The sequence below is a fragment of the Mastigoproctus giganteus genome, chromosome 13 (genome assembly GCF_048544385.1).
Source record: "Mastigoproctus giganteus isolate SK-2022 chromosome 13, ASM4854438v1, whole genome shotgun sequence".
In the NCBI taxonomy this organism is placed as follows: domain Eukaryota; kingdom Metazoa; phylum Arthropoda; class Arachnida; order Uropygi; family Thelyphonidae; genus Mastigoproctus; species Mastigoproctus giganteus.
This window is the reverse complement of record NC_143587.1, coordinates 8751504-8765583: the sequence shown is the minus strand read 5'-3', so window position 1 is coordinate 8765583 and position 14080 is coordinate 8751504. Positions and strand designations below refer to the sequence as shown.

At 37.5% G+C, this 14080-nt stretch overlaps 1 protein-coding gene across 1 annotated transcript in view; it reads left to right on the top strand.

Moving 5' to 3' along the window:
- The window catches only part of LOC150075754 (U6 snRNA-associated Sm-like protein LSm5), a 58520-nt gene that overhangs the window by 29570 nt on the left and 14870 nt on the right, over positions 1-14080 (top strand). Inside the window, exon 2 of the mRNA XM_090387405.1 lies at positions 3162-3257. Within this exon, the coding sequence (XP_090243531.1) occupies positions 3162-3257 (96 nt within the window). The remainder of the gene's footprint in view (positions 1-3161; positions 3258-14080) is intronic.

The window sequence follows — 14080 nt, the reverse complement described above, 5'->3', positions numbered from 1 at the left end:
ATCCTTACTAACTCTGAATAACTGATTGATTTTCCTTAATTCTTTGGGATTGTGGCTTAAGACCACAATGTCATCTACAAAACGTAAATGGTTTAGGTACTCTCCATTTGCATTGACTCCTTTCTGCGACCAGTCTAATCTTCTGAAAACTTCAAGGGCAGCAGTAAACAACTTCGGAGATGTTGTCTCCTTGTCGAACTCCTTTCTCAATTTTAAATTTGCTATTGTCTTTGTCTAGTGTAATAGGGGAGGTAGCGTTCTCATATTTTCTTCAAAATCATAATATATGAGGTATCTGTGCCTTGTCGTTCCAGTGCCCAAAACATTGCCTTATGCTGTATGGAGTCAAATGCCTTTTCATAATCCACAAATGCCAGGTGTAATGGTGTTTTATATTCATTTGCTTTCTCCATTAGCTGTGATATTACGTGAAGGTTATCCATAGTTGAGAATCCTGTCCTGAAGCCAGCTTGCTCTTTCGGTTGATTCTCATCAAGTATTCTTTCTAGTCTGTTAGTAATGACCCTTGTGAACAACTTGTAGATGTGGGATAACAAGTTAATTTGTCTATAATTTCCAATTTCTGATTTATATCCTGTCTTGTGCAGCAAAACTATGATTGCATTATTCCACTTCTTAGACAGCACATTTTTTCTAATGCATTTTGTGAAAGTCTTGCCATTGTTTGTGCCATATCTCTTCCTCCCAATTTTAACAACTCTACAGTAACGTCATCTTCCCTCAGGGCTTTGATTCTTCAATGCATGTTCTACCTCATAATAAAGGATATCGGGTATGTCACGTGTTACTAATTTGCGATCCATCTTCCCCACTGCTGGCATCATTCCCGCGCTCCTTGTATAATTCTCTATAGTAGTCTTCTGCATATTTGAATTATGCCTTCTCTGCTATTTATAAGTACACCATCGCTATTCTTCAGTTTCAGTATCATTACTGCTCGTGGCTGCTGATTTAAGCCCTTTGTTTTCCCTTAATGCTTGTTCTACTTTTCTTATGTTAAATTTTCTTATGTCCTCTCTGAGTCTCTTTGTAATAGCTTTGCATAATTCAGTATACTCAATTTTCTCCTTGTCAGTGTTTATCTTGCTCTTCATTTGTCATCTTCAGTTCATCACGACAAGTGTTTCTTGACTAATTTTTTCTTCTTTGGATTTCATTTTCCCTATAAGTTTCTTGGGCTTTATCACTTTCAGAAAGTTGTAATATTCCTCGTTGATATCTTGGTCCTGAGCCATCTGCAGAAGCTCAAACTTGTTCTTAAGTTCCAGTGCATGCTGCTTTTTCTCCTCTTCTGTTATCTCAAAGACCTTTGTATCATTTACTCGTGTCAGTTTTTTTCCTTTCTTTTCTTAAATCTAATATCAAGTGTGCATCTTACCATTCTGTGATCACTTTCAACATTCAGCTTGTTCAGGATGGTAACATCATTCATGATATATCTTCTGTTAGTGAGGATTAAGTAGATTTCATTAGTTGTTAATCCATTTGGGCTCTTCCATGTCCACTTTCTGTTCACCTTTTTCTTGAAAAAAGTATTTGTTATTGATAATCCTTGAGATTCTGCAAATTCCACAAGTCTTATTTTCTTTCACCAATTCCAAAATTTCCTGTAGTTCCCCTTTCTGTACTGTTTTGTAAGGTCAATTCCAACCTTAGCATTGAAGTCCCCCATAATGATCAAGATGATAGTATAGTGGGTTTTCTGCTGATCTAGAAGATTCAATTTCGGTGTACATTTCCTCAACCTCTTCATCCTCACGGCTCAATGTTGGTGCATAAATCATTATAACCTTTAGCTTGTACCTCTTAGAAATCGTGAGTAGTAGTCTTGTTGACACCCATAGTGATGTACTTTTGAAATCCAAAATGTTGTTTTTTATGTCTTTATGGACCAGAAAGCCAACTCCACTTTCTCTCCTTTCACTGTTTCCATTGGTGTACAGCAGATTTCCACTTGATAAACTTACAAGTTATTCATTTCTTCTTGTTGTTTCAGCCGAACCAATGATATTCCAATTCACATTTTCTAATTCCTTTTCCAGCTCTAATATCCTGTCTTCATCAATTAGTGACTTTGCGTTGTAACAGGCCAAGTTCAGTGTCCATGCATGACAGCCTGGTCATACCCAGAGATCCTTAGCACTCTCTGCTTCCACTCTGATCCTCTCGCTGCTATAAGAGTGGGAGTGAAAGCTGCTGGGGACTGAGGGCCATTTGTTTTGTTGTGCTGTCATGTGCTGGAAGGTTTGGTCTTTTCTTTTTCCACACTGACCAGGCGTCTTGAAGAGAACCACTCTACATGTTCTTTGCCACCTAAGTGACGTAACAGGGCTTACCATCTCTCGAGAAGGTGTGCACGAATGGATTTTAGGGAGGCAGGCAAACCGGACTTTTCCTGTCTCTTCTGAGATAGAAAGATATTGGATCCATCAGTGTTTTAGACTGAGTGTCTGTTAATACACAGAATGCCTGTTTCCCCTCTAAGCCCTGACCTCCCACATGATCATACCCCACAATATATCCAAAATGGTGGTATGAAGAGACATTTTATCAAGATTGCATTGTTTAAATTTTTTTATTTAAATCTAAAAAGTGTTGTGCAATAAGTGTACCGGTCTATTAAGAAAAGATGAAATATTGATATTTTCCAAGCAGAATTCAGAAAAACTTTTTCAATAATTAAAAAGAAAATTTTACATCTGTCAGATTGTGTACTACCAATTTTTTTTTTTTTTTTTTTTTTTTTTTTAACAATTAGGGCTTCTACTACTACTGCTGCTGCAGGGTTTAATGACCATTTTTATCCCAAAAATCAATTTACCATTTAATTCTAACCAGTGGTTGTACATATGACAATTTTTGTTTTTACTGTTAAATTGTCATTACATATTGTTTATGTATTTATTTTTACCATTTTTACATAGTTGTTTAAATTTTATTGTTAAAATAATCTTTTAATATAAAAAAAATTTATCACATTATGGCCTGTGTTGCTGATGTGCCATTTAAACCTAAAACAAGCACACAAAGCAATTCTGAAGTTTCTATCTTTGCTATTCCATTTTGTTTGTGTGTTGATTGAGCTTAATATAACCTTGTATTGTACTTTCTTAATTAAATATACATTAAATTACTTGCAGAACTTGTAGACAAGTGTATTGGTTCAAAGATCCATATCATAATGAAAAATGACAAAGAAATAGTTGGTACCTTACTTGGCTTTGATGACTTTGTTAGTATCCTTTTGAAGTAAAAAGTTGTATCAGCAGTCTTCATCTGCCAGTTGGGTAGATATATCTGAAATAATTTAAGAAATGCCTAATTTTTAATTAATTTTTACATTCAAGACTGTATAAATTAAGCAAATAACAAAGTATCATGCCATCCATATGCCCTAGGAAATATTCTTGCATGCCACCTGATGGCACTCATGCATAGGGTTGCTGATGCCTGCAGTAGTACATGTGATAGTAATTTGAAATTGAAGTTAAATATATTTATAGGTTTAAAAGTAATGCTTTTTCCTCATTTCTTTATACATTCAAGTTTATCTTCTATTTGTTATATGCTTATTTATACAATCTTGAATGAGTGTACATATGTGTGGCCAGCATTGTAAAAACTTTGTGATTGTAATAGAAATATATAAATAAAGTGGAGGTGTGTTACAAAATACTACCACTTTGCTTATTGGAGGCTTGAAGTGGTGAAACCCATGTTTAGTCTCTAGAGCAAAGTTTCCGGCATCCCCCCCCCATACTTCTCCTTCAACCCATGCACAGTACTAAGTACTATAGGTTTTGATACCTTTCGTGTTTGTGGTTTTCATAAAAATTAAAAAAAGCTGAACAATTCCTGAAGGGTACAATACAAATCTCTTTACACATTATGGGTGCATCATAATGGGTGACTTTAATTTCCCTCTTATAGATTGAAAATGTGCAGTGCACTAGCAAGCATAATGTCTTGATTCAGCTAGATGATTGCTATATATTTCAACACTTTGTTCAAAACATTAGCATTAGCAGAGGCACATGATTCAAGAAAGCAAGCTTATACAGCATCAGCCAAAAAAAAAAAAAAACCTTCCCATTTCACTGATCCATTCATTCCAAATGCTTGTCTAGTTCTGCCATGAATTTATTTAAGCTATTAACTTCCACAACAACAGATGAAAGTTTGTTTCAGCAATCAACTGCCTGCTGGCCAAAGGCAAACTTTTGCACATCTATTTTACAACTGTCTTTCCTAAGTTTAAATCTGTGCCCCCTCAGGTTTGTAATCTGAGCAAGAGGAAGAATCCCATCAGCATTTCTCAATCCATTCAGGGCCTTATACACCTCAATCCGATTACTTCATAGGTGTCTAGTCTCCAGAAACTGCAATTTGCAGAACTGAAGCCTTTCTTCATAAGAGCACCCTTTTGTTCCCTTTACCAGTCTTGTTGCCCTTCTCTGTACTCATTCTAGCAACTCTACATCCTTCCTAAAATGAGGCTTCCACACTTTGAGTACTGTATGCAGTACTCAAAGTGTGGCCTGACCATTGCCTTATACAAAGTCCTTATTCCTGCTCACAAAATTCCTGTATATCATTGACAAGCCCCCATTACCTACTCTGGCAGCCTGTCTGCACTGATCAGAAAACTTCATATCTGACTGCACAATTAGCCCCAGGTCTCTTTCATTTTCCACTACCCTGAGTATAACACCACCCAGTTGGTACATTTCTCTGGGGTTACTGCTACCCATATGCAGTACTTTGCATTTGTCAATGTTAAACTTCAGTTGCCACTTCTCAGCCCATCTGCCCAACTTTTCCAGATCCTGTGGCAGCAGCATACTGTTATTACCAACCCTGCAAACCTTTGTATCATCTGCAAACTTTGACATTAAGCTTGATATACCTTCATCAATATCATTGATAAATATACAAAACAACAATGGGCCCAACACCGAACCCTGAGGAACACCACTAATAACATTAGTCCACGTAGAGCAGTATCCATTGATTACCACTCTGTCTTCTCCCACCACTCAGCCATCCTTTTATCCATTGTAGCAACTTGACCTTAATGTCATACTGCTCCAATTTGTACAGTAATCTTCTGTGTGCAATAGTATCAAAAGCTTTCCTGAAATCGAAGTAGTAGTAGTAGTAGTGGTGGTGGTGGCATGTGATGCAAGAAAGCAAGTGTATGAGCTTATGCAGCATCAGCCAAAAAAAAAAAATCACACCATTCCCTCCAAATGCCTGTCCAGTTCCTCCTTAAATTTATTTAACTTATCAACTTCCGCAACGACAGATGGAAATTTGTTCCAGCAATTAACGACCCACTGGCTTTTTGAGGTATATGATATCAAAATTATTTTTTGCATCCAGTTCCTTTGTGACCACATCATAGTATCCAATCAAATTGGTCAGACAAGACTTTCCTCTTGACAAACCCATGCTGTGTCAGAATTATTGCTGCTGTCTTGTCTAGATGATCCTGCAATGCTTCTTTAACCAGTGACTCCATTATTTTCCCTGGAACAGAAGTCAAACTAACAGGTCTGTAATTACTCGTGCCACCCTTTGATTCTCTTTTGTGAATTGGAGATACATTTGCACATCTCCAGTCCGTGGGGACTTCCCCCGAGTCCAAAGATGCTCTCATAATTATGGCTAAGGGTTTGCTTACTTCCTTTCCACCTCCTTTAATATAACCGGACAGATCCCATCTGCCCCAGGTGCCTTTCTTATGTTTATCTTCAACAATTTCTCCTCCACTTTTCTTTCAGTTATTACAAAATCATTTAACTCCCTGTTCGAGTTTGATAAACATCTGGTCCTCTCCTCCTTGAATAACTCCTCGTGTGTGAATGTAGATGCAAAATACTCATTTAGTTCTGCAGCTATCTTAGAATGATCATCTACAGTCAAACCATTAAAATCAAGTGGACCAATGATTCATTCCCTTACTTTTAGAGTTTATATAAGTAAAGAAGTCTTTCTTCTTTTTTTTTTTCTTTGCATCCTTTGCCAAAGATTTTTCATAATCTGCCTTTGCTTACCTAACCTCCTTTGTGACTTGATTACAAATTAGCTTGATGTGGGGGAAGTGTAAATAATCCTGGCCTAGTTCTTACCAAGTATCCAAGCAACAGCAGCAGGACTATGACAGGTCAACAAATAGAAAGTGATCATGATGTCATTAAAGTGGCAGTGTCCAAGGAAATTTTGGTGATCAAAGGGAAAGGTACGGGAGGAGGGAATGTGGTAGACTTGGTATTTTTTGAGCTCTGTCAAATAGTTATTATTATTTGATGCTAATGCATTATAGAAGTGTTTAAGGGATTTAGCCTGGAAGTCATAAATGCATTCACTCCAATTAATGCTTGAGGTTTATCAAACTCTAACAAGGAGCTAAAAAACTTTGATGATTAAAAGGAAAGTGGAGGAGAGGATTGACATAAAAAAAAAAAAGCACCTGAGGTGGATGGAATCTATCCAAATATATTAAGGGAGGGGGGGATCAAAAGGCAACATGAGTAATTTGAGACCTATTGGCTTAACATCTATTCCAGGAAAAATAATGGAACAACTGTTTAAAGAAGTAATACATGACCATCTGGACAGGCATACATTTATACTGCAATCACAGCATGGATTTGTTAAAAGGACAGTCTTGTCTAACCAGTCTGATAGGTTACTATGATGCAGTGAACCAAGGAATTGGATGCAAAAAAATAGTCTTGTACAACAGGATCAGTACCTCATCACCGCTGCTGGAAAAATTCCTTTACATCATTGACAAAACCCCATGAGTTGTCCTGGCAGATTGTCTGCATTGCTCAGAGAATTTCATATTTGAATTCAATTATTTCCAGGTCTTTTTCATTCTTCACTACCCTGAGTGTGGTACCACACATTTGGCACATTAATTTGGGAATGCTGTTGCCCACATGTGATACCTTACATTTATCAAAGTTATGACAATCCAGCCAAAATGGGAAAAAAGTTGAACAGATATTTTGTGACTATTTTTTACTGTTTAAACCACATTTGGGCCAAGGATGGAATAGTGAAGCAGTGTTGAACTGTTGTGAAATAAGTGACATGATGATAAATAGTAGTAGAAAAGAAAATACAAATTATGCATGCCTCCTCACATAGATAATATCTTGTCGATCTTAGAATTTTTTTCAAAATGTTTGTCTCAATTACATATGGAGACAACTTTTTCCAGTTATCAATTCAATGGCTGAAAGAAACTTTCTGCAATCTAGTCTAAACCTCTTCTCCGTAATTTTGAATTTATGGCCCCTAGTTCTGGAATTCTCTATAACAGTGAAAATTCTGCCTTCATCCATTTTTCTAACCATTCTCAGTGTTTTATAAACCTCAATGAGGTCCCTCCTAAGATGCTTGGTTTCAAGGCTCTGTAGCCTACATAATTGAAGTCTTTCCTCGTACCATCACCCTTTTACTGATCTCACCACGCAAGTTGCCAGTCTTCGGACCCTTTCAAGAAGGTCAATGTATTTTTTCAGGTGACAAAGTATTCCAAATGTGGTCTTACAATTGCCTTATACAGCAGGATTATGACCTTCCTATCTCTGCAGGATAATGTTTGCCAAATCATCAATAGAACACCATAAGCTTTCCTGGCTGCCTGTTTACACTGTTCAGAAAATTTCAGATCTGCCTGTATGATAAACCCAGATCCCTTTCCTCCTCCACTGTTTTTAATTCAACCCCACTGTGTGTAATATTTTGGGGTTGCTATTCCCCAAGTGCATTTAGCTGCATTAAAACATAGCTGTCACTTCTCTGACCATCTCTGAATATTTTTGGGTTGCTATTCCCCAAGTGCATTTAGCTGCATTAAAACATAGCTGTCACTTCTCTGACCATCTCTGAAGTCGGTTCAAATCATCCTGAAGGAGCACTGATCATTTTAACAGCTCTTCAATCTATGTTGTCTGCAAATTTTGACATCATGCCTTCTATCCCTTTGTTGGAGTCATTTATGAAAATGAGAAACGACAGAGCACCAAGAACTGATCCTTGAGGGACCCCAATCCTGACATTACACCAATCTGAAGAATATCCGTTAATCACAACTCGCTGCCTTCTGCTCTGAAACCACCCAGTAGTTCATCTTAGAATCATACCAGTAATCCCAACATGTACAAGCTCAAATGGTATAGTCAGGGAAGGACATTATGTGGTTGTTTTCCCTTAAGATTAATACTATGATATTAATCACGTGATATTAATAATATAGTTTAATAAGCTATTTGCCTAAACTACTATACATTAAGGTGATGTTTCAGGTATCTTACCGATACCCATCATCAGACCATGTTGCTGACAAGCTTCTCTTGCTGATTCTCCAGCAACCTGATGTGCATACCACTGGGAGCATCAGCAAGAGGAGCCTGTCAGTAGCATGGTCTGAATGATGGGTATCAGTAAGATACATGAAACGTCACCTTAAAGTATAGTAGTTTAGGCGAATAGCTTAATAAACTATATTATTAATTTCACATGGTATTAATAGTAATAATCTTATACAGTAACCTTTCGAGAGGAACAGAGTCAAATGCTTTGCTAAAATCGAAATAAACTGTCGAAATTGTTCCCTACTAATTTAGTTAAACATTATTTTCCCTTAAGAAAACTGTGTGTCCTTCAGAATGCCATAACTATCTAAATGTCCCAAGATTGCACTCTTAATCATTGCCTCTAAGATTTTTCCTTTATGCCTTTGTATTGGTGATATGTTGGCACTTCTCCAATCCAGAAGAATCTCTTGAGTCCAGAGATGCCCTCATAATTAACCTTAATGATTTTATACACATTTCCCCCCTCCAAACAACTGGATATATGCCATCAACAATGGGAGTGTTATTTTCCTTTATGCTCAAGTTTTTCTAATAAAAAATCATCTGTAATTAATATATCACTAATTTCATATGGCTCAGCCTCACTTGCACAGCCTCTTCTCAGCATGAAGGGTCTCTCATCAGTAAAGGCCGATGCAAAGCACCTATTCAATTCATCTGCAACATCAGCACTGTTATCTTAGACTTTCCTGAACAGGGGTCCGATCTGATTAGCTTTCTTCTTCATCATATTAACATATATGAAATATTCTTTGCTCTCTTAGTCATTGCTTTCTCATACACATCCTCAACTTCCCTAACCCTATTTCTTTTGAAGCCTACAACAGGTAAAATTAACTTGTGCCTGTTGTAGGCTTTAGTACTTTTCATTGCTCTGTACTATCCCATGCTATTTTTTTTCTCCTCTGTTTGACCAGCCAGCTCTGCCATCATCCATTTTGACATCCTGCAATATTTTCTTAATGGTGTATATACAAGGTCTCTCCGGAAAGTATCCAGCCATTTTGAATATCGTGAGAACCGGTCATATGGCCTTGATGTAACTTGTCAACTCGTCAGAGGAGACCTTACTGCGCATGCATGAACAGTCAGTCAGCAGTGAAACACTGTTGAGTGACAAATAATTAAGAAGGCTTTCGGGGATGATTCAATGATTGAAGCCTAGATAAAAATGTTGAACACATGTGGTCTGCAATCAATGAAAATTAGCAGTTGACAGTGAGAGAATTAGAAGATGTGGGGATTTCACAGACTATTGTTTCAGAGATTTTGGCAGAGGATCTTGGCATGAAATGTGTGGCTGCAAAAATTGTTCCATGGCTCCTGTTATAAGGTCGGAAGGAATTTCATGCTGATGTTGCACAGGTCTTGCTTGAAACCGCTAACAATGACCCAGATTTCCTCAAAAAGGTCATAACTGGATATGAGCCATGGGTCTATGGCTGATCCTGAAACAAAAGCCCAGTCTTCCCAATGGAAGTCGCCTAATTCTTCACGTCCAAAGAAAGCGTGGCCAAGTCGTAGCAATGTCAAGGCCATGTTGATGGGTTTTTTTTATTTTTTTATCATGAAGGTGTTGTCCACCATGAATACGCCCCTCCAGGCCAGACAATAACAAAGGAGTACTACATCGAAGTCCTTTGCCGGCTGAGGGATGCAGTAAGAAGAAAATGGCCACAGCTGTGGACAAGTGGTGACTGGCAGCTTCATCACGACAATGCGCGAGCTCATTCTTCAGCTCTCATGCAGGCTTTTTTCGCAAAAAATCGCATCACCCAAGTCTGTCAACCTTCCAACAGGCCAGATTTGGCTCCCTGCAACTTCTGGCTTTTCCCAAAGCTAAAATTCCTGTTGAAAGGGAAGCGATTTGAGACCACAGACGAGATTAAGGAGAATGCCACGAGGCAGCTGATGGCAATCCCAAATAAAAGGACTTCGCAGATTGTTTTGAAAAATGGAAGCAATGCTAGGATAAATGTGTGAGGTCCCAAGGAGAGTACTTTGAAGGGGACTAAGGTGCCATTGTCGTAGGTAAGTTACTTTTTTATATCTTACCTGGCTAGATAAATAAATAAACTTTCTGTTTATACTCCGGGATTACCAAACGGTCAGAGGAGTTCACAAGATAGACAGAATACAAGAAACAGCACCATATTCAGCAGTCACGGGCTTGAACCCCGGTCACTCAAGGCATGTGTACTTATGTGCCCGTGTGCCTGAACACTAGGCTACGGCGGCCTAATCGACTTTCCAGACAGACTTTATATATATGTTAGAGAAATAGAGGAAGGAATAGATGAATACAGAAAACCAGGTGGAAAGATGAGTTAACATTCCTTTTGGGCACCACTTGGACAAGACTAGCATTGAACCGAGATGAATGGACAAAGTTGTGGGAGGCCTTTACCCAGCAGTGGGATTACACAACAATGTATGCATTCGTGGCTTCTGTGATTTGCTTTAAAAGTATTCCATAATTCAAGTGCATTTGCCATCCCTCATCAATCTGCCCAATTCATAGATGTCGTATAGCATCTTAAACTGTCAAATCCCCTCTTCTGAAGTTAAAACCTGCACCTTACCTTTAACTACTGCAACATCTTTCTTCATCTTCCAACTGACGATTGCATGATCACTTCCTGACATAACTTTAAGCACCGTGACCTCATTTGATTCGTTAGTATTGATGAGCTGAAGAATATTTGCACTCCTAATACTTTCTCTAACATGCTGGTACAAATAATCATAGTTTATTTTAAAAAATTTTTCCTCTTGGTGAGTTTCCCTCCCACTTATTTCAATCAGTCTGGGGCAGTTTAAAGTTGTATATTCTTTCATTAATTACACTGTAACTCATTATCTGTGCTTTAGTGTTTTTCTTAATCCTAAAGCCTGTTCCCAAAACGTTGTCTCTGCTTCCACTATTTATTATGGTGTAGTCTCCAGAGGTCTATAATTTCTAAATTTCTCCATCTTATCTCTTGTAACGCTGCTACACTTATGTTGTTCAATTCTTCCAAACAATTTTCTGCTTGTTTCTGGTTGGTACAAACTTCGGACATTTCATGTAGTTACAAAAATCTCTTTAATCCTTTTGGCATGATTGGGTCAAATTCTGTTTGAGACAGTTCGGCTATTTCCTTGAGGTTTCTTAACAATGTTTGTTTTCTGGGGTGGGGTTGTTAGCCTCATGCCCAACCCCTATCCTGGAGGACTGGAGTATCTCACTTAGTGTGAGCCATCACCTGTAATGGCATGGGAGGCCCTACTGGTAGTTAGACTACTGCCATTTTAGCTCACAAGATCATTTGGCCACACAAGCCCTACCACTACGTCAAAGTGGAGATACCTTCAGAGGGAAGTACATCTTGTAGCAACCATTATTTAAGTTAAATATGAACTTTACAAAGATTGCAGAATTTATATTTAGAATATATTACAGAATTTATGTCAACAAAATATTTCAGAAATTAAAACTGTTAACAAAATTTTATCCATCTGAAGAAGTTAAATTTAAGCTAACAAACAAAAGTTACGAAGTTCTCACCAGAATATAGGTAACAAAGGCTATCTGAATATTAAGCTGTAGCTTTTCAAATAGTTTACAATTTTAAACTGATATACTATGGAATTTAAATTAACAAATTATTACAGAAACTATACTGCTGACAAAACTTTTAACCACTAGTGAAATTAAATTTAAGCTGCCCAATTTAAGTTACAAAGTTTCCACCAAAATATTGATAGCAAAGGATATCTTAATACTAAGCTTTAACTTTCCAAATGCTTATTCATAATTTTGTTGTACAACAGTGTTACATGAACTGTAATAATCAAGTACTTTACAAACATTGTAATTTGAAACACAGTTCAGCAAATGATTGTGACAGCAGTGTTGAGGGATGGGATCATGAAGGAGCACGTGGATTTGTTGGAGATGGGGAGTTTGTTAAACAAATAGCATTGCTACTACAGAAAAACTAGCAACAGAGGAGCTGCTGACCACGAAACAGAATGAAGTTTTTGTTACTATTGAAAATTACAATGTTTGTGCTTTACTTAAGAATGCTTGCAAGACAAACCATGCAAGTGAAATTGTATTTTTTTTTTAAAATTAGATTAATTTTTAAAGAGTTGATTATTTTAATGTACTGTGATTCTGCTTTTAATAGTTTGATACTAATTACATTTTGTTTCAATTATTGTTTGACAATTCAGAACTTGAGCTTTAGTTTTGATAACATCTTGATTCCATTCACTGTCAGTTTTTTATAATTGATTATGATGCAAGAAAGTAAGCTTTATGTAGCATCAGACAAAAAAAACATTTCACACATCCATTCCCTCTAAATCTTTATCTAGTTCCTACTTGAATTTATTTATTTAAGTTATCATCTTCCACAACAACAGATGGAAGTTTGTTCCAGCAATCAAGAACCTGCTGGCTAAAGGCAAATTTCTGCACATCTATTCTATAATTGTCTTTCCTCAATTTCAATTTATGTCCCCTCAGGTTCATAATCTGGGCAAGAGGAAGAATTCCAAAATTCAGCGAGCTCAACCCATTCAAGGCCTTATACACCTCAATCCAGATGCTGCAATTTGCAGAACTTGAGGCTTTCTTGGTAAGACCACCCCTTTTTTTCCCTCAACAGTCTCATTGTCCCTCTCTGTACTTACTCAAGCAACTCTGTATGCAATACAGAGTTGCTTGAGTAAGTACTCCAGACCTGTATGCAATACTCAAGGCGTGGTGTGACCATTGCCTTATACAAAGGGATAATTACCTCCTTTTCCCTACTAACAAAATTCCAGTATGTCATTGACAATACCCCATGACCTGCTCTGGCAGCCTATCTGCACTGCTCAGAAAATTTCATATCTGACTGCACAATTACTCCCAGGTCTTTTTCATTTTCTTTTTCATTTGTAGTACCACACAATTGGTACTTTACTCTGGGATTACTTTTACCCATATGCAGTACTTTACAGTTGTCAATATTAAACTTCAGTTGTCACTTCTCAGCCCATCTGACCAACTTTTCTAGATCCTGTTGCAGTAGCACACTGCCATTACTGTCATTAACAACCCTGCCTGCCAACCTTTGTATCATCTGCAAACTTCAACATTAAGCCTGATATACCTTCATCAGTATCATTGATAAATATACAAAACAACAGTGTGCCCCAATACTGAACTCTGGGGGACTCCACTAATAACAATAGTCCACAAAGAGCAACATCCATTGATTACTACTCTCTCTTCTCCCACTCAACCCCCTTTTATCCATTGTAGCAACTTACCCTTAATACCATACTGCTCCAGTTTGTACAGTAGTCTTCCATGTGCAATGGTGTCAAAAGCTTTCCCGAAATCCAAGTATATGATATCAAAATTATTTTTTGCATCCATTTCCTTTATAACTACATTATAGTATCCAATCAAATTTGTCAGACAAGATTTTCTCTTAACAAACCCATGCTGTGACTGAATTATTACTGCAGTCTTGTCTAGATGATCCTGCAATGCATCTTTAACCAGTGACTCCATTATTTTCCCTGGAACAGAAGTTAAGCTAACTGGTCTGTAATTACTCGTGTCACCCTTAACCCCCCACCCCCACCCCCTTTGTGAATTGGCGATACGTTTGCACATCTCTGATCCA